Below are 21,549 nucleotides of genomic sequence, written 5' to 3'. Positions count from 1 at the left end.
GACGTGGTGATGTCACCAAGTAACACATTTACATAATACCTGCCTAGTGGCTAGTTTTGTACGCCCTCAAACAAAGCTAGTTAGAGCGGAGCTGGAGCGGAGTCCGAAGAGTTTGGTTCGCTTGACCGATCACAACAGAGTCGGCCTCAGCACAGCCGGTATGAGAAAAATAAAATGTATTTTTGAACATTAAAGCATGTAAACATGTTTTAGTAGAAACCTAAAATACAAGTCTGCACCTGAAAATGAGCATTATAGGTCCTCTTTAACATATCCCATCATTACAGTCATATTTCAAAGCATCCAATCTGGTTATTAATGAAATGTTTAGCATTCAAATTAAAACAATTTAAGTCTTACAATCTGCATTTCAGAAAGCACATTACAGGCAACTATTACTGATAGCAATTCACTTTTGACCTTTGCTTATATAAAAAAACACTGTTTGAGATTCATTTATTCTTTTGTAAAAACTTTTTTGCAAAAGTTTTATCCCATTTTTACATGTAACTACATGACCTACTTGCATACATTTAGTAAAGGGGGACTATTAATTACTTTTATTATCATCATCAGGTATTAAAAACTCCCATTAAAACAGAAAGCACAGGAAACACCGTCGTCTTCTTTACAAAATGCTTTAATATTTACATCATCAAAGGATGAAACCAAAGACTGATGAAGAGATGAAAAGATGTCAGATAAAGGACACATATAATAATAATAATAATATAATAATATAATAATAATAATACCTTTAGACATGGCTGCATTTCATTCATCTCAATCCAACGTCTTTCAGTCTTTCACATTAGTGACACTATAAAAAATAACATACTGGTTTTGGGACAAAAACACATGCCAACGTTTTCTTTTCTTCTTTTTTTACAGTCCTCTAAAAATCAATAAACGGTGGTTCTCTAGGAGCATGAAACTATAATGACTGATGTCAGAGCTACAAAAGGAAAACCAGACGCTTCACTACATACAGGTCCTCTTTGGGGACAATTATTTTGAAATTATCTGCATTATGTAACTTGTTGTAAAAGTGCCAAAAAGGTTCACGTTATAGTTGCCAGAATTGGACGCTGCCAATTTCATTTGATATCATAGTTGCATGTGTGTGCAACAGTGCAAAAGGTCAATTGAGTCAGACGATCATCGCCATGGCAACACAGTATTACCTGATTCGGGTCAAAAGCTACCTAATAAAACAAGTTTTTTCAGGGGGGGGGGGGTAAATAAGCATTTATCACTCTGCTTATGCAAAATACTGCTGAATCAAATTCATACAGATTATAAATACATTTTTAAAATATGTACACAGCAAAAAACAACAAAAGTGACCCTATATGAAAATAACTTCATAAAGCCATATTATTACTTATCTCATTGAAATCAGCCGCGCAGGGCCTTTAGTGCAGATAGAGACACAGAGCTCGTACAGCGGGGGTCGCCTCTCCTCTGATTAATCACCAGTGAAAAACATGATTCAAATCAATACTTTTTGAACAACCAGGGTGAGAGGCTTCCCGCCGATCGAGCCCACGGTCGGACCAATCCGAGCTCGGTCCTTCTTTCTTTTCCTCCCACGAACATTAGAGACGCTCTGCAGCCAATCAGGGCAGCCCGCCACTCCGACCCACTGAGCACTCCTGCCTGTAGCAGGTGCATTTACGTCGAAAAGAGCGGGGGGGTTTACTGAATAAGTGCAGGGCAGATATCTCCGTCATGCTTCACACACTCACACACATCATTCAACCGTCCACTAAAGAGGACGTGATGGCTCCTCTCTGTGGTCAAACTGTGGCACTGCAACGCATTCTCACAACGGGGGGATTCAGCAAACAATGCTGCCTTTATTCTGGTAATAATCCATAGCAACAAGAGGGTGACCTCTACAAGTGCTTCCTGGTGCGGGGTCGGGACAGTTCATGAAGATAATCTTGATATGAATCTTAATAAATCTGTTCAGTAGCTGCACGGCAAAATTTCCAGACGCCGTGTGGTTGTGTCTTTGCGGGGGTGGGGGGGTTATTTTTTGTATTTCAGAGATGTTTCTATATACAGTGTCCATGCATGTGTCTCTCAGACCCCCGTCTCTCTCTAGCTGTTGGTGACGGTGGTGCCGCTGCCCAGCTTGATGATCATTTGCTGGCAGTCGTGGAGGGTCCTCTTGTCTCCCAGCTTCTCCAGGGTGCGGGCCGCGTCCGCCAGCATGCCCACCCGTTGGCCGGGAGCCGACAGAAAAGAGGGAGGGAGGTAGCGGCACGCCAACATCACGGCCTCCGCCTGCTCCCGCTGGCCCGGCCGCGTCTCGCACTCCTCTGCACGTCAAAAGATACAAAGAATGCCGTTACTGCGGTGAGCCTTTTCAATGTCATCAGCCGCCAACGGCCGCTCAGACTGCAGCAGCTTCTCGTTTAATTACTGCTGGGATTTAGTGTCGTGAACAGTTGAGCAAAATAGATGAGAAGCTGATTAGAGCTACTGATTACAGACATTCGGTGTCGCTCAGCTCTCTTTTGACTTTTAAGGGCTGCAACTAATACAGTTTTTTCATGCAGTATAAATGTGTTATTTTCACCTATTCTAAAAATGATGTGTTTGAATATTTCTGCATACTGGGGTCCCTAAACAGTGTTGAAATAACATAAATTGGATATCACTGTAAAGCTGAGACTCTTGTGAATCTAATGAGCCCAACTGTATTCATGTGTGATGATGTTAGTCCCCATAGGAGACATTTCATTGTAGTGAGAACATTTTCTTTTAAAAACTTCACTTCACTGTATAAAATGACCTGTGGTGACCTCTAGGATAATCACAGACTCATGAAACTTTACAGCCACAAACTAGAGACCTAGAGCATTCAGAGGATGGATGGCTTTCCTAGCTAGATTGACAATAAGGGGGTTTCTGAGCAGTTTACACAACACAAGTGCTCGCCATCCAATCAGCGTAAAATGCAATTCTTGCAGAAATCTTCAAAAATGTCAAAAGTTTTTGAAACCAAATCACAGCATGGCTTTTTCTATGGTGCTCGTCAAGGTCTTGGTGTCTTAATGTGGGATTTTGGAGGGATTATTGATCATTTTTATCAATTCTTGAGTGGTTATATAATGTATAAATTTAGCACCAAATCTGTTTTGCAACCCAAAAATTGCTGCAACAACTTATGAGACATAATAGAGCATGGGGATGACCATCATATACATCTATCATAATGTTCTAAACCCTTATACACTTTAACGATTCATTTTAATTGATTTGAGCTGCATCTCAAATTATTCTTCAGGTTCCCAGCTTTCAGATGATGTACACCACTTCTATGTGACATCTACTGCTGACCTGCTATCTCCCCCTAAAGACCCCCTGTACCCTACACCTCTAAAAAAGTGGGCGGAATGGTAAGGGGTTAATAGGCGACGCATAAACAGCAATTACTAGAAAATATCACACCTGAAGAAACTAAAGTTTGCTCAATAACTCAAAATATCATGAGCAGCAAAAAGCTAATAAAACCAATCTGCCTGAAGACAGAGTTGCTTATAAAAAAAACAAAAAAACAAAAGTGCGTCGAAACACACCTGTCTTTGCTCCGGGCGTTGCCCTGCGTCGCAGCGAGCGATCCAGGAGCTGATGCGTGCGGGTGGGACTGGCCCCCGCCATCAGCCTGGCTGTAGCTTCATGAAGGAACAACTGGAGAGAGAGATGGAGGGAAGAGTAATGATGAGGAGGAGGAGAAGGAGGAGGAGGAGGAGGGACGATGACTCATACAGAGTATTCGGCTCTACCTCAGAGAGACTTTGAAGCCTTGTGAACAACGCTGCTAAACGTTTGCCTCAGGGGCGTCTCTGTGTGTGTGAATATGTGTGTGTGTGTGTGCTGCAACACCTCCCAGCTAATTTCCACAGAGAATTGCATCGTGGACTGACTGCAAATATGTGCACAGGAAGTATTTGGATGTATATATGCGATGTGTTGCCATTTCGGCCGACAGGTTACGCGCCGCACATAAACATGTCGGGTTTATTAAGGATTTAAAGTCCCATTCTGATGAGTCATCACAGGAGCTGCATAGGTGTGTTCATCTAGTTTTAATAACTCCCAGAGTGTCTGTCAATCACGTTGTGTTTGGATGTTTGTTTATGTGTTAGACTGAGAGGAAATAAACAATCGAGACGAAATGAAAGTTTGAATGTATGTCAGCAAGAAAATGAATCCCCCAAACTTCTCACTCGCTATAAGTCCAACTGAGCTAAATGACTAAATTAGTAGGGCTGGGATGATTCACCTATCTCCCGATTCAATACTATCACGATACTTTGGTGCCGATTCAATATGTATTGCGATTCGATATTGCAATTTACTGCAACTTTTTTAACACTAGACCATGAGAAAAAGTTGAATCATACACTTTTAGGGACTTTTAATTTGGAAAATATCTAAATTAATACAGTAAGAATGTTTGATTTTCAGCATGTATGTAGTCAGAGATGTCCTGAAGTCAAATATATCAAAGAATAAAGACATTTCTCTCACAAATTAGTGGTATTTTCTTCTTAATTTATAAGGGACATGTAATGTTTTATACTTCTGATGAATATAATCCATCAATCTTATTTCCATATATGTATTTTGTATATGCAGTTCCCTTTGTTAACATCTTATTTTGAAAACCGGACGTAGTCACACGTATATACTTCCACTAACTTCGTCTCTAGCTCTCCCGTCAGCTCTAATCTCTTTATCCATCCATGGTCAGCTCCATCGGGGCCGTTTGAATGCATTTAACATAAATGTCAGTATATGGGTGCTCTACAGTTGTAGCGTCGGCCCATTTGACCACGGAGATGAGAGTGACGGCCGGCTTGACCGCACGTTACCGCGATACGATAACGTTTCCTGTCCGTAACAGAGTTAGCATGCAGCTTTAGCCGTGATGTCTAGCTCTGCTTTTCCTGCCAATGTGTGAAACCCAAAGTGTTTCCATCCTTTACTGGATGTGTAGTGTTTACCACGCTGGATTTCACATGTGAGTGTGCAGGTCGTATCCACGCGGAACCTCCAACGTTTTCTGCTTTTTCGTTCAAGCTCACTGCAGTTTGTTTTGGTTGATGGATACGAACGGATATGACGTCACGTTACTCAGACTACAACAATAAAAGCGGTATCTTCCTTCTTCCGCCACATAGACTCAAATGAAGCAAATATATAGTTTCTGGCATAATAAAAATCGATTTCAAAATCGTAAAAAAGACATTTCTGTAGTAGTTATTAATACTGTTATAATACGTACTCGTCGCATTGCAGGCCTGAAGCTGTGTGCCAGCTTGCGTAGGGAGCTGAGATCTTGCTGAAAACCTTGGAGCTCCGGTGGGGAGGCCTGGTGGAGCCCCGCAGGGACGCTGGTACCCACCGACCCCGACCCCGCAGGACCGGCCCCCTGCTGCTGCTGCAGGCGCCACACATTGGTCCTCATCACCAACAGGAGATCGCACAAGAGCAACTGGACGACCTAGAAAGAGAAACAGACAAGATTAAGATACATATGTAATAAAATAAAAACAAACATTCAATGCTTTTACTAATAGCACACACACACACACACACACAAACACACACACAGATATATCGCCAAACTACAACAAGAGCTCTACTCAAAGCTGAAGGGCATTTTCCAGCCTCACTATGAGTGTGTGTGTGTTCTGCCGTTAGTGGCCCAGCTCTGTGTTGCACTGCAGGTACATTGCACTCCACTGAGGCACACATGCAATGCAACTACAATGCACCACAGCTCCGGCCGTAGACGTGCACACACACTGTGAGCTACCTATCCACCAGTATCACCATCTGCTGAACGCCAGAGGGTAGGACGCCGCCGTATCACAGAGAGGAGTCGCTGCAGGGGGATTCGCAGTCTGTGGTAGCGTGTGTGTGTGTGTGTATTGTGAAATGTGTGTGTGTGTACTCAAGTGATTATGTGTGGGCAATTTTCTGTGTTTACAATTTTATACACGCACATGTGTGAGCACATCTGTCACTGTGTGCATTCGTGTGTGTGCAATTTTTATATTTCTAATGCTGTTGCCTTCACAAAAGTTGACTTTAATGCACACAAGTCTGCAAGTGCTTGTGTGTGTGTGTGTGTGTGTGTGTGTGTGTATGTGTGTCTACCTTGTCTAAACTGGAGCTGTGGCAGTGTGGTCCTAGGTTGAGGCTGTCTCGAAGCAGGGCGCTGCCCTTGTCGCTGTAGCTCAGACTCAGCTGGCAGTTTTCTGGCTTGGACAGCAGAGCCCGCACCGCCCTGAATGTGTTCAGACACGCTTTGGGCAGAAGACTCCTGACAGAGCGAGGGGGCAAGAGAGACAGAGGACACAGGTTAAAGAAGTGGAAATGTGTGTGTGTTTGTCCTCTGCAGACAAAAGGTTATGCAACACACTCTTATGGCGGAGACACACTGCCCGCATGAGCAGAGCGTGGCAGCTGCCTCGCTGAACTGCTGCGTATCCCACGCGTGGGTTGTCCACACCGGCAGCTTTTCTGCTGCTGCTGTCAGCCCTTTCTTTCAACATAGAGTTTGCCTTTCATAATGGCCATTTCATTTAATTATAAATGTAATTTATATTTATTTTTAGACAGAAAAAGATTAAGAAGCGTGTGCTCATTTGTAAATAATAGTAATAATCCACAATTAAAACCCTGTACTTTATTCATTCATGGAGCCGGGCAAGTCACTGTATTTTCTACAACACTGTCCTGCAAATATTTCAGAATAAAAGCTTTGTGTTATAAAATGAAGGAATTCTGCCCACAGAAAAAAAAAATACTTTACTTTTTTTCATGTCTGTGACATATTCTACAGATACAGACATTGAAGGCATAGGTCTCGTCTATTTTTACCGCGAGCCTCATGCTGTTCACAGCAACAACAGACAGTTGAAAGTGATCGCTTGACAGTATATTGACATCATACCAGCAACATTGCTACAGTTTGAATGTCTAGACATCTGTTTTATTCTTAAATCAACACTTCCTGCTTCCGTTTCAAAATAAAAGCCCTCAATTGTTTTTTTTTCTGCGGACACAATTCCTTCATTTTTCAACACGAGGCTTTTATTATGAAATATTTGCAGGACAGTGTTGTAGGAAATGCAGTGACTTGCAGTGATCCATAAATGAATAAAGTACGGGATTTTAATTGTGGATTATTACTATTATTTACAAATGAGCACACGCTTCTTAACCTTTTTCTGTCTAAAATAAATATAAATGACATTTATAATGAAATGAAATGGCCGTTATGAAAGGCAAACTATATGTTAACGCTGCTGGTGTGGAAGACACACGCGTGGGTCACGCAGCACTTCAGCGAGGCAGCCGCCACACACTGCTGACGTTCCCTGTGTGGCCCGGGACGTTAGTCTGGCTGCAGAAGCTCCAGTGTGTGTGTGTGTGTGTGTGTGTGTGTGTGTGTGTGTGTGTGTGTGTGTGTGTGTGTGTGTGTGTGTGTGTGTGTGTGTGTGCGCGCGCGTCCCAACTTACTCTGCGTTCTGCAGACTGCGGGGCAGGTGCTCGACGGTCGGATAGAGTCTCTCCGCTGCGGCGTCGTCTCCTTGGAGCCAGTTGATGATCACCACGGTAACCGAGGACCACCACTTGGAGTGGGGGTCACAGCCTGGAAGTTGGAACAAAACAAAAAAAAGTCAAAGGCGAGACACCTGCAGACAAACATGCGAATATTTGAATCCCCCCACTGCCCACTTTCACGTTTAACATGCATGAGAGTGTACACACACACACACATGCACACACACACACACACATACACAGACAGCTGCTGTCTGTATTTTGACCTCTGAATCAATCTGTTTCTCCCCTCTGGCATAGTCACAACATGCTGAGAGAAAGCAGCCATTTTGACGACTCCCTCATGAGGGAAAACTCCATTTAACATTGGGCAACACACACACACACACACACACACACACACACACACACACACACGCACACACACCTAGACTTCTAACACTGTGAGCAACCTGAGGCTCTGCCAAGAAAAGTCTCCCATTAAAATCCCTGCACAGCCTCCCCCCCCTCCCTCCCTCCCTCCTCTCAAGGTGATCACCGATTTGACAGCGCTGAAGATAGATGAAGCAATCTAGCGGATGCCTCCCTTTCACCCCGTTTCCCTCAGATCTGTGATCAGTGAGGACAAAGGAAAAGTGGTGGGAGGGTGAAAGTCAACCCAGCGGAAATCAAGCCACTCAATCCGGAAAAAAAAAAAATACAAAAATGAACTTTATCTCGCTGCTTCTTATTTTGCAAGCCCATTAAGGAAATCGAACGGACGGGGGCAGGTGACCGAAAGATGCGGGAAATGCGATTCTCTCAGAGAAGATAAGTAGTGATGAAGTAAGTACGGAGCCCAACTCCACACTTGAATGTGTTGATGTACTCGAGCAACAGAAGTAGTCAGTGAGTGTTTGGTTTTAGAAGCTGGTTTTTGGGCTGGGATTCAAAAAACTGCTGCCTTTAAATGGCACTAATGTTTTTGTTTTTTTGTTGTTGTTTTAATTTAGTGTTTGTAACTACAGTTAGATGTCCAGAGTTCAGGAAAAATGTCCCCACGGGGTCAATAAAAGTATATCTTATCTTATCTTACACCTCTCTCATTAACACCGCAGGGGACATTCCTTCACTACAGCCTCTATCACCGTGTGGTTATTTCATACAGATTATTCATTTATTGAATCACCAGAAAACATGCTGTATCGTGATATATATCGTTATCAAGATATGAAATTATGCCTATATCATTATAGAAGATTTTGGCCATATCGCTCAGCCCTATCTCAGATGTGTTGTTGACAGAAACGACAGCGACTTACCGGTCACAGTGGCCATGTTGGAGCCGATAGCGAAGGACTGGGAGGTGGCACCAGCTGCATCTGATGCACTGATTAACAGCTGCAGGTATTCCAGGGCGTCAGCATACTCTCTGAGGAGAGACACACACACTGAAGGGTTATTTTGCTGCTGCATGAACATACAATCTATATTATTACTGGTTTATTTTTTTTTTTATAGTCCATTATGCTATCCTTATTGTTTACTGTCAAATAGTAAATCAACCATGAAACTCTAATAAATCCTATTTTCATCGTCATCGCGATATGAACATCCGCAAAAGACTGTCTGAAACGTGGGCCCCGGTGTTAAATACCGTAACGTTAGTATTTATTATCACGTTGCATCCTCTCCTCTGCTCTGTGTGTCGGGGCTGTGGAGTTCTCAACATACTGTATACGCACGCAGTCAGAGAGGCCGCGGTTGCGAGCGTAAAGAGAACCAGGTGAAGCAGAGCTGACGACAACTACGCTTGTTACTGTAATAAAACCATCGCAAGTATAAACCCAATACTTTATCAATACCCCTGTTCAACAAGCATAAATATGAAGTACCCGTTTCCTCCAGTAAGCAATGTTTCAGTGTTTGTGTCCAGGGGGATTTTATTTTGAAGGGTGGAACGAAAGGAGTGGAGCAGTGATGCGCCGCTGTTGACAAGGTTGGAGGCCTCTTGCTGCGGAGCCTCCGTGTTATTATCAGAAAATATATGCGCAAGTTAACCATCGTCTATACGAACTGAAACAAAAGCTGTCTGTATGTCGTCTAACTGCCACGTATCTTCAAATTCTTGTGAAATGATCTGCTGACTGAGTCAAAGCAGCCCCTCCTCTGTCTGTGTTCTTCATTCTTTATAAACTTCACTCAGGAATATTATTTATTTTATTAACATTTTAGATTTGTTTCCAGTAGAGATTAATCAGTTTATATGGTGACTTTGCTGTTGTAAACATTACTTTTGCTGCTCTAGAAACATTTAGGCCATATATTATATTATATATAAAATATTCAATTTCAATCCGGTTCTGAATTTAAAGAAAAGCAGGCTGTCATAAGTAAAGCTACACTTTAATATTTGTTTATTTATTGTAAGTCTTTGTCTATCGTAAGTTTTCCTCATATTGTACAGGTCTAGTTCAGTTCAGTGGGTTGAACAGTATTAAAGACAGTTATGTGGAGGTGTGTTTTGTTCTCTCACCCCTCTCCCTGGCTGGGGCTCTTCTCTCCGTGAGGCTGGGCCACGCAGTACAGAGCCTTCTCCAGGAGGTGCTCCCTGAACGCCTGAGTCACCTGGGCCAGAGGATCAACTGGAAGAGCACCAACACACCATTAACATGAGAGTGTGCGTCTAAAAAAAAACAGGGTTTAGGCCACATGGCGCTTGTTCTACATTTTGTCTGCACTGACCAGTGTTGCCAGCCTGGCTGTAGATGCTTTCTTTAGGAGTGCTGCGGATCGCCCAGTCCCCGTCCACAAAGAAGCGGTGGCCTAGCGGGTGACACAGCCACTGCATAGCCGGAGGCACACTGCCACTGGACGACAGGCACGCCTGGCGGGCGCTGCTCAGGAACACACGCTATCAAAATAAAAAATAAAACAAAGTTAACTTCTTCACGTTGAATGTGGACAGAATCACACAGCTTATAGTTTACTAATGATGTTAATTAAACATTGAAGACAAATGAACTCAAAACCGCTTGCTGTTTAAGTGTATACCTAACTAAACTCTACACAGGATGATATTCAAGTACTTCATTCTGACAGCATCTATGCAAAAAACAATTAAAGAGCTCAATCAGAGCGTTTCAGACAGAGGGTGAAAAAAGGTGCTGCAGCACAGCTGCTATGAGAGAATTAAAGCATACATTAAATCATGTAAATATGTTCTAGCAGGAACCCAAAATACAAGAAAATTAGCATCTTTAAATATTACATTTGCACAATGTAAATGACTGAGCAAGACGGTTGTGTGTGTCGGTTGTGTGTGTGCGCAAACCACGGGGACTTACGGAGGTAAAATGCAGGATCCTCGGCATGCTGGCTTTGACCCGTAGAGCTGCAGAGACGTAGACCTCAGCCAGACTGGCTACAGGCAGACAGGAGCCGGCACACTCTGCCAGGTTCACCGCACTCAGAGCCATGTGCACTGCTGACAGGTGGCTACCATTCAGCTTACCTGTATGAACAGATACAAGACAAGAAAATAATACATATATTAGGGCTGTCAAAGTCAACGCCATAATAATGCAAACTACGCCACTAATTTCTTTAACGCAATTGATCTTTCGGAGGTTGCAGCGGGCTCAGTTTTAAAGCTAGAGTGAAGATAATTTATCCAGGCCACATTCGCGTAAACACGGCTAAATAAATGTGGCCATATGTGTCCCAGACCACCTCTGAATGTGGTCTGAAAGATCCGATCTCAATGCGTCTTGAGTGCATTCACACCTGTACTTAGAGCTGTCCACTTGTGATCTGATCATTGAGGACTCATGTCTGAAAAGGGCCTCAGTCAATAGACCTTTTATTGGCACTGAATCAACATCAGCTGACTCTTGCAGTAAAAAAAAAAGAAAAAAGGGGGCTGAGTTGCTCTTTAATCACCTGAGATTCACTTCAGTGTTCAGTCTCCCACACTGATTTAATTTAGAAACGTTTTTTTTCCCACCAACCCACCTGTCATGTGTAGCTGGTGCAGGCGGTGGTAAACTAGGGCGGCGTCGCGGCTGCTTTTGCAGGCGTCCTCCTTCAGGGGGCGGTCAGACCGCAGCCCTCCAGCCCTGGCAGCCAGCCAGCGGCCCACCCAGACGCGCTGGAGGCAGAATCTTAGCAGGGACCAGAGCGCAGCACAGGCCAGGTCCAACTGGGAGATGGGTAAGGGACGACCGAGAGCCTTTAGACAGGTCCACAGGTTCTGACTGGCCTGGGCAAAATCTCCCTGGGGAGGGTGAAAGAGATCAGTGGTGATGAGGATGATGCAAATATAGATCTTTCTTTTGTTGCTTTTAAAAATTATCAAATGTCTCCATGAGGATCATTTGTTAAGTAAAAAAAAAAAACATACTCTAGCTAGGTCCAGGTCAGCCTGCTTGCGGTGCCTCCAGAACAAGACAGAGGATCCAGAGTGTGGTCTGGTTACAGGCTCTCCATACACCAAGAGTCGGATCAGAACCCCCGACACCAGAATACCGTTCAGCAGCCACACCAGTATAGTTGGCAGCATCCAGTCCATCCAGCCCCACGACTCCGCTGCAGAAAACACATTTCATTTATCAATTTAGGAGTCAGAACAAAACTAAATTGTTGCGACACTCCCCGCTGACGGTGGCCTCATTTTACCTGCGATATCCACGCCCAGGACGCTCCTTCCTGCGTGATGCGTGGCGGTGGCGGCTGCACTTCCAGCTGAGCTGCTGCCGGATGAGCAGAGCAGCGCGGCCAGAGGGTTGAGGGAGAGGAAGAGGAAGGTGAAGGTGCACAACGCCATGCGGGAACGGTCCAACATGCCGCCGGCGCTGCCTCCTGCTGCCGACCGGTCTGGCGTGCCAACACTCGGCTGCTGAGTAGAAGAGAGACCAGAGAGATACTGATGAGGTACAGTGGTGATTGAGGATTTAACCTGTTGAATACTGTTTTTATCATGTCAAGCTGAATACCTTGGTGTCCTCCACCATCGGACTGTCGGGCTCTGAGTCACTGCTACAGTGTGAGAAAGAGGTGGGGGAGCCCACGTCAGACGCTGGCGGGGTGGGCAGCTCGTTCTTCACATCAGCCGGTCCATCCACCTCCATGGCAACCAGGTCCTTGAGAGACTCTAAAGAGAGAGGAAAGACGAGGAGAGAGCAGTTAGAAGGTCAATCAGTGGTAAAGAAGTAAAGACGTCCTCAACCTTCATTTCAGGATAACGGTAGCTATCAATAGACCTCATCACAGAGGGTCGACTGAATGACACTTTCAAGGAATTGAAATAGATAGCAGAGAAGCTGTTGTGGAATAAGTGACGTACTGTTTTTCTGGGCTGCCATTTTAAAAGCCATGTTCTCCTGTTTGAGTTTCTGGTTGGTCTGCTGCAGGTAACGGATGTAGTCGAGGGCTTTCCTCAGCACTGCAGACTTATTGAGCTATGAGGAAGTAGAAAAGAAAAATGATAAGATTAGCTTCTTGCTCTTCTCAATGTTGGCTGTTTCTGGGCTACTGTAGAAACATGGCGGTGTGCTCCGTGAAGGGGACCCTCTCTATTTTGTATTAGATTATATTTATTATTAGAAATCAATTAAAAACACAAAACAATTACAGAAACCCTCACAGGTACTGCATTTAGCATAAAAAATATGCTCAAATCATAACATGGTAAACTGCAGCCCAACAGGCAACAACAGCTGTCAGTGTGTCAGTGTGCTGACTTGACTATGACTTGCCCCAAACTGCATGTGATGATCATAAAGTGGGCATGTCTGTAAAGGGGAGACTCGTGGGTACCCATAGAACCCGTTTACATTCACATATCTGGAGGTCAGAGGTCAAGGGACCCCTTTGGAAATGGCGTTATTATCGCCTTAACTTTGACAGTCCTGGTGGATATAAATGGCTCATTCTAAGGTAAAAAAACCCACTTTGATTGTTATTTTCAGGTGATTATACAGGAAAGAAAACCTACTTCTATATATTATATTTCTTCTAAAAGCTGCACACTGTTACTTTAAAAGGTTTCCTACCTTGGCCTCAGAACCAGCCACCAGATCTTTGAGCTCGAGGATTTTGTCATTAATAGAGGAGCGGTAGCGCTTCTCGATGGCGTTGTGGGCTGTGCGCTTCTCTCCCTTGTGCGGCAGGCCCAGCGGTTTACCGCTGATGGCGATGCGGTTGATAGGCAGCTTATCAGTGTCCACCATGATGGGTACCGAGGTCAGGATGGTGCCGCCGCTGCCCATAAAGGCCTTAATAGGTAAATAAGGAAGAAAGTTACCCAAAGAATGCACAGTAAAAATGAATTGTGGTATGTCAGTATTGAGTTGCACACGATGAGCCTACCTGCAGTGAAGTGCTCTGTGTGGTGGTGGCCAGGGATGAGGAAGAGGCCATCGTAGTGACTATGCAGGGGTCATGCTTCAGAGTGGTCAGCAGCAGAGACTCGGCCTTGATGAACTGAGGCTGCAGCAACACCTGAGAAGACACAAGATGCTTTTGATTCCATAATACACAAACAAGGAGTAAACTGCATTTACTTTGTATGTACAAGTCCATTCAGGTGTCAGTCTCTAACACACTTACAGGTACTTGCTGTATGTGGGGGGCGATGGTTTGAACCGGCGGGCTCGCTGTCGTGGTCAGAAGAGGAGAAGTGGTGGTCATCGCTTGGAGCTGAGTCTGGAAGGTCACCGGTTGAAAAGTTGGAGGTGAGGATGACAAGATGGCGGTGGGTTGGCTCACGTTGCTGGGACTGACGGCTGGAAAATAGATGTTATTTTAGCCTTAATTCAAGCATGTGTAATTGTATGAAATATCCACGACAACGATCCATCTCATTACCTGCTTTTTAGCAATTGCACAATAACATTTCCTAATCTGGTTCTGCAGCGCATGAAGTAATTGCTAAATTGCTTTCACCTAATTACGGCAGTGACACAACACACCCCCGTATCTTTTATACGCTGTTAATCAGTTGAACATTTCAGGAATTTGAGTGACATCATATTCCAACACTCTATTAACAAACCTCTACTGCAATTATGTAGTGGGAAAGTTATACAAGAAGGAATTGTAGACCAACCAGTACATTGACTCAGTATATGATGTCAGCCAATATCAGCTTTTTAGTATTCTTTTCACAATGTGGCAGTTTGTGAACGCTTTTGTGGTCTTTTAATTTTAAATGGCATGTCACCGGTTACATCCTTGAAATATAGTGTCATGCTTTTCCAATCCAATCCAAATTTATTTATAAAGCACATTTAAAAACAACAAAAAGTTGACCAAAGTGCTGTACAATTAAACAGAAAAAAAACAGAAAACAACACAATAAAACACTAAGACCAATTTAAAGCCAACAGGAGATTAAAATAATAAAAGTGTTAGACCAATAAGAAAGGAAAAAGGATTGAAAAAGACAACCGTCATGCCGAGCCAAAAACCAAGGAATAAAAGTGCGTTTTGAGGTTTGATTTAAAAACAGGCAGTGTGGGGGACAGCCAATAAAATTGAATATGAAGACAAACTTATGTCTAAACAAGCATTTGTACTAAGCCTGAATTGGTACCAAGACAAAAAAAACATACTATTATTGGTAGATTATAGGTAAAAAGAAATATTAGATATATTTGTATTAGGGCTGTTAAAGTTAACGTGATAACGCAAATTCGTTTAACACAACTTGCAGTTTTTAGGTTGTAGTGGGCTCAGTTTTAAAGCATCATATGAAACTAGAAAACCTGAGGAATCCATCGGTATCAACCATGTCATACTAGCTTGTCATGAAGGAAGTTAAATAACGCTTCAAACTTTCGCTAAATTTTGGCGAGGAAAAATTGGCATGGCTATTTTCAAAGGGGTCCCTTGACCTCTGACCTCCAGATATGTGAATGAAAATGGGTTCTGTGGATACCCACGAGTCTCCCCTTTACAGACATGCCCACTTTATGATAATCACATGCAGTTTTGGGGCAAGTCATAGTCAAGTCAGCACACTGACACACTGACAGCTGTTGTTGCCTGTTGGGCTGCAGTTTACCATGTTATGATTTGAGTATATTGTTTTATGCTAAATGCAGTACCTGTGAGGGTTTCTGGACAATATCTGTCATTGTTTTGTGTTGTTAATTGATTTCTAATAATAAATATATACATACCTTTGCATTAAACAGCATATTTGAGTATTAAATGCTTGACTATGGACAATCATGTGATTAATCACGATTGAATATCATTTGACAGCCGTAGTTATTATGTAACTCCACTACACTTGACACTAGGCAAGCCACTGTCAATGGGTTTGTAGGCCAATAGGTGATCTCACTGGACATAAGTGATAGCAACATTCAGTGTGTCACCTTGTGTTTCTTATCAGCTCCAACTGGGCTAGCGATTGCAATCACCTGTCAGTACCAGGATGGAGGAGTTTTTAAAAGGGTAATAAACATTTATTGCATCTAAGGCAATTCAGAAGCAACGTTTTTACTACTCTTACAATCAGGTGTCAACATTTTCAGTGGACGTGGCTGCTGCAGACGTGGCTGCTGCAGACATGCAGATACGCCGCTTGTACATGTACAATGGGCATTGCCCAGGCAAAGCATTTTCATTTAGCTCACAGACTCTCACGCCGCAGAGCAAAGTCTATTAGATTAGGACTTCAGTTCAGGTGAGGTTGAATAACCTATTGTCCACTGGGGTTACACTGGGGTAGGAAGGTATGGTAAGGTTGGAACATAATGCTTTGGACTCACTGGTTTCAAAACCAGACATTAGAGCTCCTACTGGCTAAAAAAAAGAGAGATATCCTGTACTATCTGACTCAAACAGATAAGCTCCTCTAAGCACTAGAATAAATCACCATCACCATCAAAGAGTGCTTACTTGTGTAGCCGTTCTGGTTGATGTAGCTGGTCCGGACCTGTTGGTTCTGAGTCTGGGGCTGAGTCTGAGTCTGGGGCTGAAGCTGAGTCTGGGGCTGAAGCTGTATCTGGGGCTGAGGTGGAGTCTGGGGTGCAGGCGATGTGAAGAGGGCCTGGGGCGTAGAGCTGAAAGCTGGGGTTGGTGCTGGCGAGCCATGAGGTGAAGCTGCCTGGGCCGGGGCAGGCGGGCTGAGAATGGGTTGGGGCTGCTCCACCTGGGGCTGTCTGAGGCTCAGAGCCTGCGGCGGGGAGGCTGGCTGCTGCCTCTGTGTGGGGGTGGGCACCTGGGCCAGGGGGGACTGCTGGAAGGTGGGAGGCTGGAAGGTCTTGTCTGGGGTGGAGGAACTACGGGTGATGGGAGGGCCCAGGAGCGCATCCAGGTGGGGGCTACTGCTCAGGATGGAAGATGGAGGTGGAGGTGTGGTAGGGGTGGTGGTGGTGGTTGGAGGGGCAGGTGAGGTGATGGATGGGGTCAAACCAGGAAGCTCTTGGGTGACAGGAGGCCCCGTGTATGGAGGGTTATCAAACAGTCCTCCAAACTCCATGTCCTGGTTGCTGATGAGCTGTAGCATGTCTGAAGAGGGAGAGAAATCAGAACCACCATCACTGCTACTGACCAAGGCAATAAATACATATGAATTTTCCAAGATAATGCAGATTTTTTAGGTTGTAACAAGCTCAGTTTTAATGAAGAAGAAGATACTGGCATCCTATGAAACTAGAAAAACCTAAGGAATCCATTGGTACCAACCATGTCATACTAGCTTGTCGCAAAGGAGGCTAAATAACGCTCCAAACTTACGCTAAATTTTGGTGAGGAAAAACTGGCATGGCTATTTTCAAAGGGGTCCCTTGACCTCTGACCTCAAAATATGTGAAATCGCAAAATGGCCTACTGCAATTTTCAAATCGTAGGATGAGGAAATCGCAATATTTGTTAGAGGTGAAATGTGTGAAAATACCATTTTAAATTAAATATTTTTGTTCTGTGGAGATGTTCTGGCCTACACATCATATTCTACAGACTTAAGAAAACATCTGTTTGGTTCAGATCCCGCAACAATCACACCATAATCAATTTTATGTTTTTCAATGAAAATGAGAATAATGATCATACCCTCTAATACTGTAGATCACATCGCAATTGCAATATCAGCCAAAATAATAGGGGTGTACGATTTTGAAAAAATAAATAAATATATATACAGTATACTGTATATACAGTATATATATATTAGGGTTGCACAATTAATTGAATATTAATAGCGAACACAATTTTGGCTTCCCACAATTAAATGGACATGATTGACTGCGATATTGACATTTAAAATGCTGCACGAGAGACCTACAGCGACAGCCCGTGAGAAACTTTCCTGAGTGTTGTGGCTGCAGTCCAGAGTAGAAGAGTAATATACTGTATATTAATCATTTTAACAGAAAGCACAAAATGCACTGAATTTAGGTAGGAAGAAGAAGAACCTTCTTTTAAGTCTTATTTTGATGCAGAAATGTGTTAATTAGCAGTACAAAATGAAAACATAACGTAAAAGTAAAAGCATTTATAATTTTGGATAAAATAAATAATAATAATAATAATAATAATAATAAATAAATAAATAAATTTAAAAAAAAAGTTTTGGTACAATTTTACTTTGCTTCTTGGAGATCCACTGTGAATAAGAACCCGTTTTACTTTGATGCAAAGATTTTTACATAAGCAGGAATGTAGCACATTATGCAAATGAAAGTAGTGCTTTGTTTATTTAAATATGAAAGGGGAATTAAAATATTTTGCCCCTAAAATCTACTGTATGAATAATCGTGATAAACAATCATGATCTAAATATTTATTTTACTAATCATAATTATCATTTTGGTCATAATTGTGCAACCCTAAATATATATGTATATATATATAAAAACCCTGAAACACTGGGTGTATGTTGTGTCTGCAGTGAACCAGCAGCAGCAGCAGCAGCCTGGGTTTGTCGTCCAGTGTTTTGTATGAGGTGATCGCTCCTGACCAATCAGAGCGCGTCTCAGAGACTTGCTATGCCGATCAGCCCAAGACAGGAAGGAGAGAGAGAGCGAGCTGTCTGTGGCTCTGCTCGAGGTTACCATCGAGCAGCATCACCAGGGTTACTGTCGGTCACATCCAGGAGGATGACGCGACCGCCTGTACGATGCTGCTTTGCACTAATGCAAATACATATTACTGTAAAAGTATTAATGCGAAACTGAGATCATTACACTGATATGTCTATTTTTTTTTTTTTTTATAAAATGTATATTACAAGCACTAGTTTACAATAAACATAAGAAATGTGTCAATAGAGCACATTGTCATAATAATACTTTTAATTCTTGACAAAAAAATGTGCACTGCTGCTTTACACTAATGCACGTTGGGCTATTATCATTAAAAAATACATTATTACTGTAAAAGTATCGATTACACTGATATGTCTCTTTAAATCATGTTTTATTTATAAAATGTATATTACAAGCACATGTTTATAACAAATGTGTCAAAAGAGCACATTATTATAATAATACTTTTAATTCTTCACAAAAAAAAGGTGCTTATAATATAAAGTGCAGTCGGTCAACTGAGGCAGTGTGAACCCGAGCAGAGGAGGAGTGAACTGTAGTAACCTCTCTGTGTGTGTGTATGTGTGTGTGTGTGTGTGTGTGTGTGTGTGTGTGTGTGTGTGTGTGTGAGCAGGGGGGGCGGGGCGACCATTTAGCAGCATGTTAGCACCCATTAGCATCAGCTAATAACCAGTTTGCACGATAGAAACATGATGACAGTGAGCTCTGAGTCTGTGCGTGCAGGAACACAACACTGCAAACAAGACCACCACTAATTAGCTTAATGCTACCTATGCTAGTTAGCTTAACGCTAGCTAGTGATGATGAAAGCTACTAGGCTGTGAGATGAAACCCTTTGAACTGGTCACTTGTTGTCTTTTATGTCAAACACAAGAAGCAAACTAAACACACATAGCATTTAAGAGATTAAACAGTGTTATTATTGGTTTTAAAGCTGTTTAGCAAACTGGATTAGCTAGCTAATGCTAGTTAGCCTAATGCTAGTTAGCTAATGATGCTAAAGCTAGCTACACTGTGAGCTGAAACCCTTTAAATTGGTTCTTTATGTTAAATTAGACTAGATTTAAACACAAGAAGCAAACTAAAACGCACATAGCATATAAGAGGTGACGTTTAAACAGAGTTATTATTGTTTAAAGCTGTTAAACTGGATTAGCTAGCATTAGCTAGTTAGCTTAATGCTAGTTAGCTTAATGCTAGTTAGCTTAATGCTAGTTAGCTAATGCTAGCTGATGATGAAAGCTACCAGGCTGTGAGCTGAAGAGCTTTAAACTGGTCACTTGTTGTGCTTTATGTTTAATTCTGTTAGATTTAAACACAAGAAGCAAACTAAAACACACACATAGCATGTAAGAGTTTAAACATTGTTATCATGTTTAAAGCTGTTTAGCTAACTAGCATTGTAGCACAGCTTAGTAGCTCTCATCATCATTAGCTAGCTAACTAGCATTAGCTGGCTAGTGATGATGAAAGCTACTAAGACCTTTAAACTGTCTTTAAACTGGTCACTTGCTTCATGGTAAATTAGATTTAAACACAAGAAGAGAGTCAAACTAAACACACATAACATATAAGAGATTAAACTGTGTTATTGTTGGTTTAAAGCTGTTTAGCAAACTGCACTAGTTGGCTAATTATAAACAGTGTTGTGTTTTCTTACCATCTATGTCGCTGAGCAGAGCTGTGTCTATCTCACTGGGGTCATTCAGAGTCAGTGTTGGATCCAGATTATCCAACGAAGGATCATCAAACGACAGGCTGTTCATCTTGCCTCTCTAGTCTGGCTCTTTCTAATAATAATAAACACTTGACTGGCTGCAGAAGGTCAAAATAAAACCCTACATTTGCCAGAAAAAATCCAGAGTCCAAAAGACACGTGTTAAAAAAGTGAGCTGCAACTTGTTTATATTGATGTGTGAGCTAAACTACTCTCTTCTGCTGCTGCTGCTGCTTCCCATCATGATGGTTGAAGGGAAACTTGTCAAACCAAAGCCAAACACTGGAGCTCTTTCAGAGGACTACTAACATGCTGTCAGTGGCAGCTGGAAGATCCCACCCAGCAGGCTGTGATGGAGAGGCAGGCCAGCCAATCAGCTCCTTTAGTACTGGATTCCCACATCCTCCTTGTTTCTGAGGGTTATTTTGGTTTATTTGACTGAAGAGGTGACATAAGATAAGATAAGATAAGATAAGATATTCCTTTTTCAGTCCTGCAGTGGGGAAACGTGCAGTGTACAGCAGCAAAGGGGATATATTATAATAAATAATATTCAATAATAAATAAAAATTAAAAAAAGAACAAAATTAAAACAAAAACATATACATATATACAATTCATTAAGCAAATTGCAATATATAGATATTTAAAAAGAACATGCATGTAAATGGAAGAAAACAATAAAGAAGTAATTAATGTTTGGTGTTGTCAATAAAACAAACAAACAAATAAAAAACAATTAATAACAATATATTGCAATATCAAAAAGGTAAAAGTAAAAAACAATAAAAAAAAACATCTTTAAAGTACAATCTAGGCTATATCTAGTCAATCGTTATATATATTTATATTAAGATAAGATAAGATAAGATATTCCTTTATTACTCCTGCAGTGGGGAAATGTGCAGTGTACAACAGCAAAGGGGATAGTGTAAAAAACAAGATGCATCAGCTAACACAGTAAAAAAGAGCTAAACAAAGTGTAACAAAATATGAACCATTTAAATAGAAGGTATAAAAATAGGAGCAGTATATACAGTATTGACAATAAACAGACTATAAACAAAATTGCACAAGTGGAAAATGATATTGCACAGTGAGAATGAATGAATGAATGAAAAAACTGAACTGGTTTCTCAGGGTTGTTTTTTTTATTGTTTTTTATTTTTTATTTTTTTATTTCAAAATGACAGTATACAC

The 21,549-nt window shown here is 42.2% G+C and overlaps 1 protein-coding gene across 2 annotated transcripts; it reads right to left on the bottom strand.

The window, feature by feature from the left end:
- Positions 1 to 622: 622 nt before the first annotated feature.
- srebf1 (sterol regulatory element binding transcription factor 1) lies at positions 623 to 20,666 on the bottom strand. 2 transcript variants are annotated; one of them, XM_037793377.1, is made up of 19 exons: positions 20,293 to 20,666; positions 16,483 to 17,094; positions 14,182 to 14,357; positions 13,942 to 14,073; positions 13,626 to 13,847; positions 12,917 to 13,031; positions 12,567 to 12,724; positions 12,250 to 12,466; positions 11,975 to 12,159; positions 11,587 to 11,848; positions 10,920 to 11,086; positions 10,318 to 10,486; positions 10,109 to 10,217; positions 8,895 to 9,004; positions 7,549 to 7,681; positions 6,181 to 6,346; positions 5,303 to 5,521; positions 3,591 to 3,702; positions 623 to 2,327 (listed from the first exon to the last, which is right to left on the bottom strand). In XM_037793377.1, exons 1-19 carry the CDS (start codon positions 20,396 to 20,398, stop codon positions 2,107 to 2,109), a joined length of 3,591 nt encoding a protein of 1,196 aa, XP_037649305.1. In that variant the 5' UTR covers positions 20,399 to 20,666; the 3' UTR covers positions 623 to 2,106. The 2 variants fall into 2 exon arrangements, with proteins under 2 accessions (XP_037649305.1, XP_037649304.1); XM_037793376.1 differs by having other exon boundaries at positions 12,250 to 12,469; positions 20,293 to 20,665.
- Between the last annotated feature and the right edge of the window lie 883 nt (positions 20,667 to 21,549).

This window comes from Sebastes umbrosus, chromosome 14 (genome assembly GCF_015220745.1).
Source record: "Sebastes umbrosus isolate fSebUmb1 chromosome 14, fSebUmb1.pri, whole genome shotgun sequence".
NCBI classification, from domain to species: domain Eukaryota; kingdom Metazoa; phylum Chordata; class Actinopteri; order Perciformes; family Sebastidae; genus Sebastes; species Sebastes umbrosus.
This window is presented reverse-complemented; position numbering and strand designations above follow the sequence as displayed.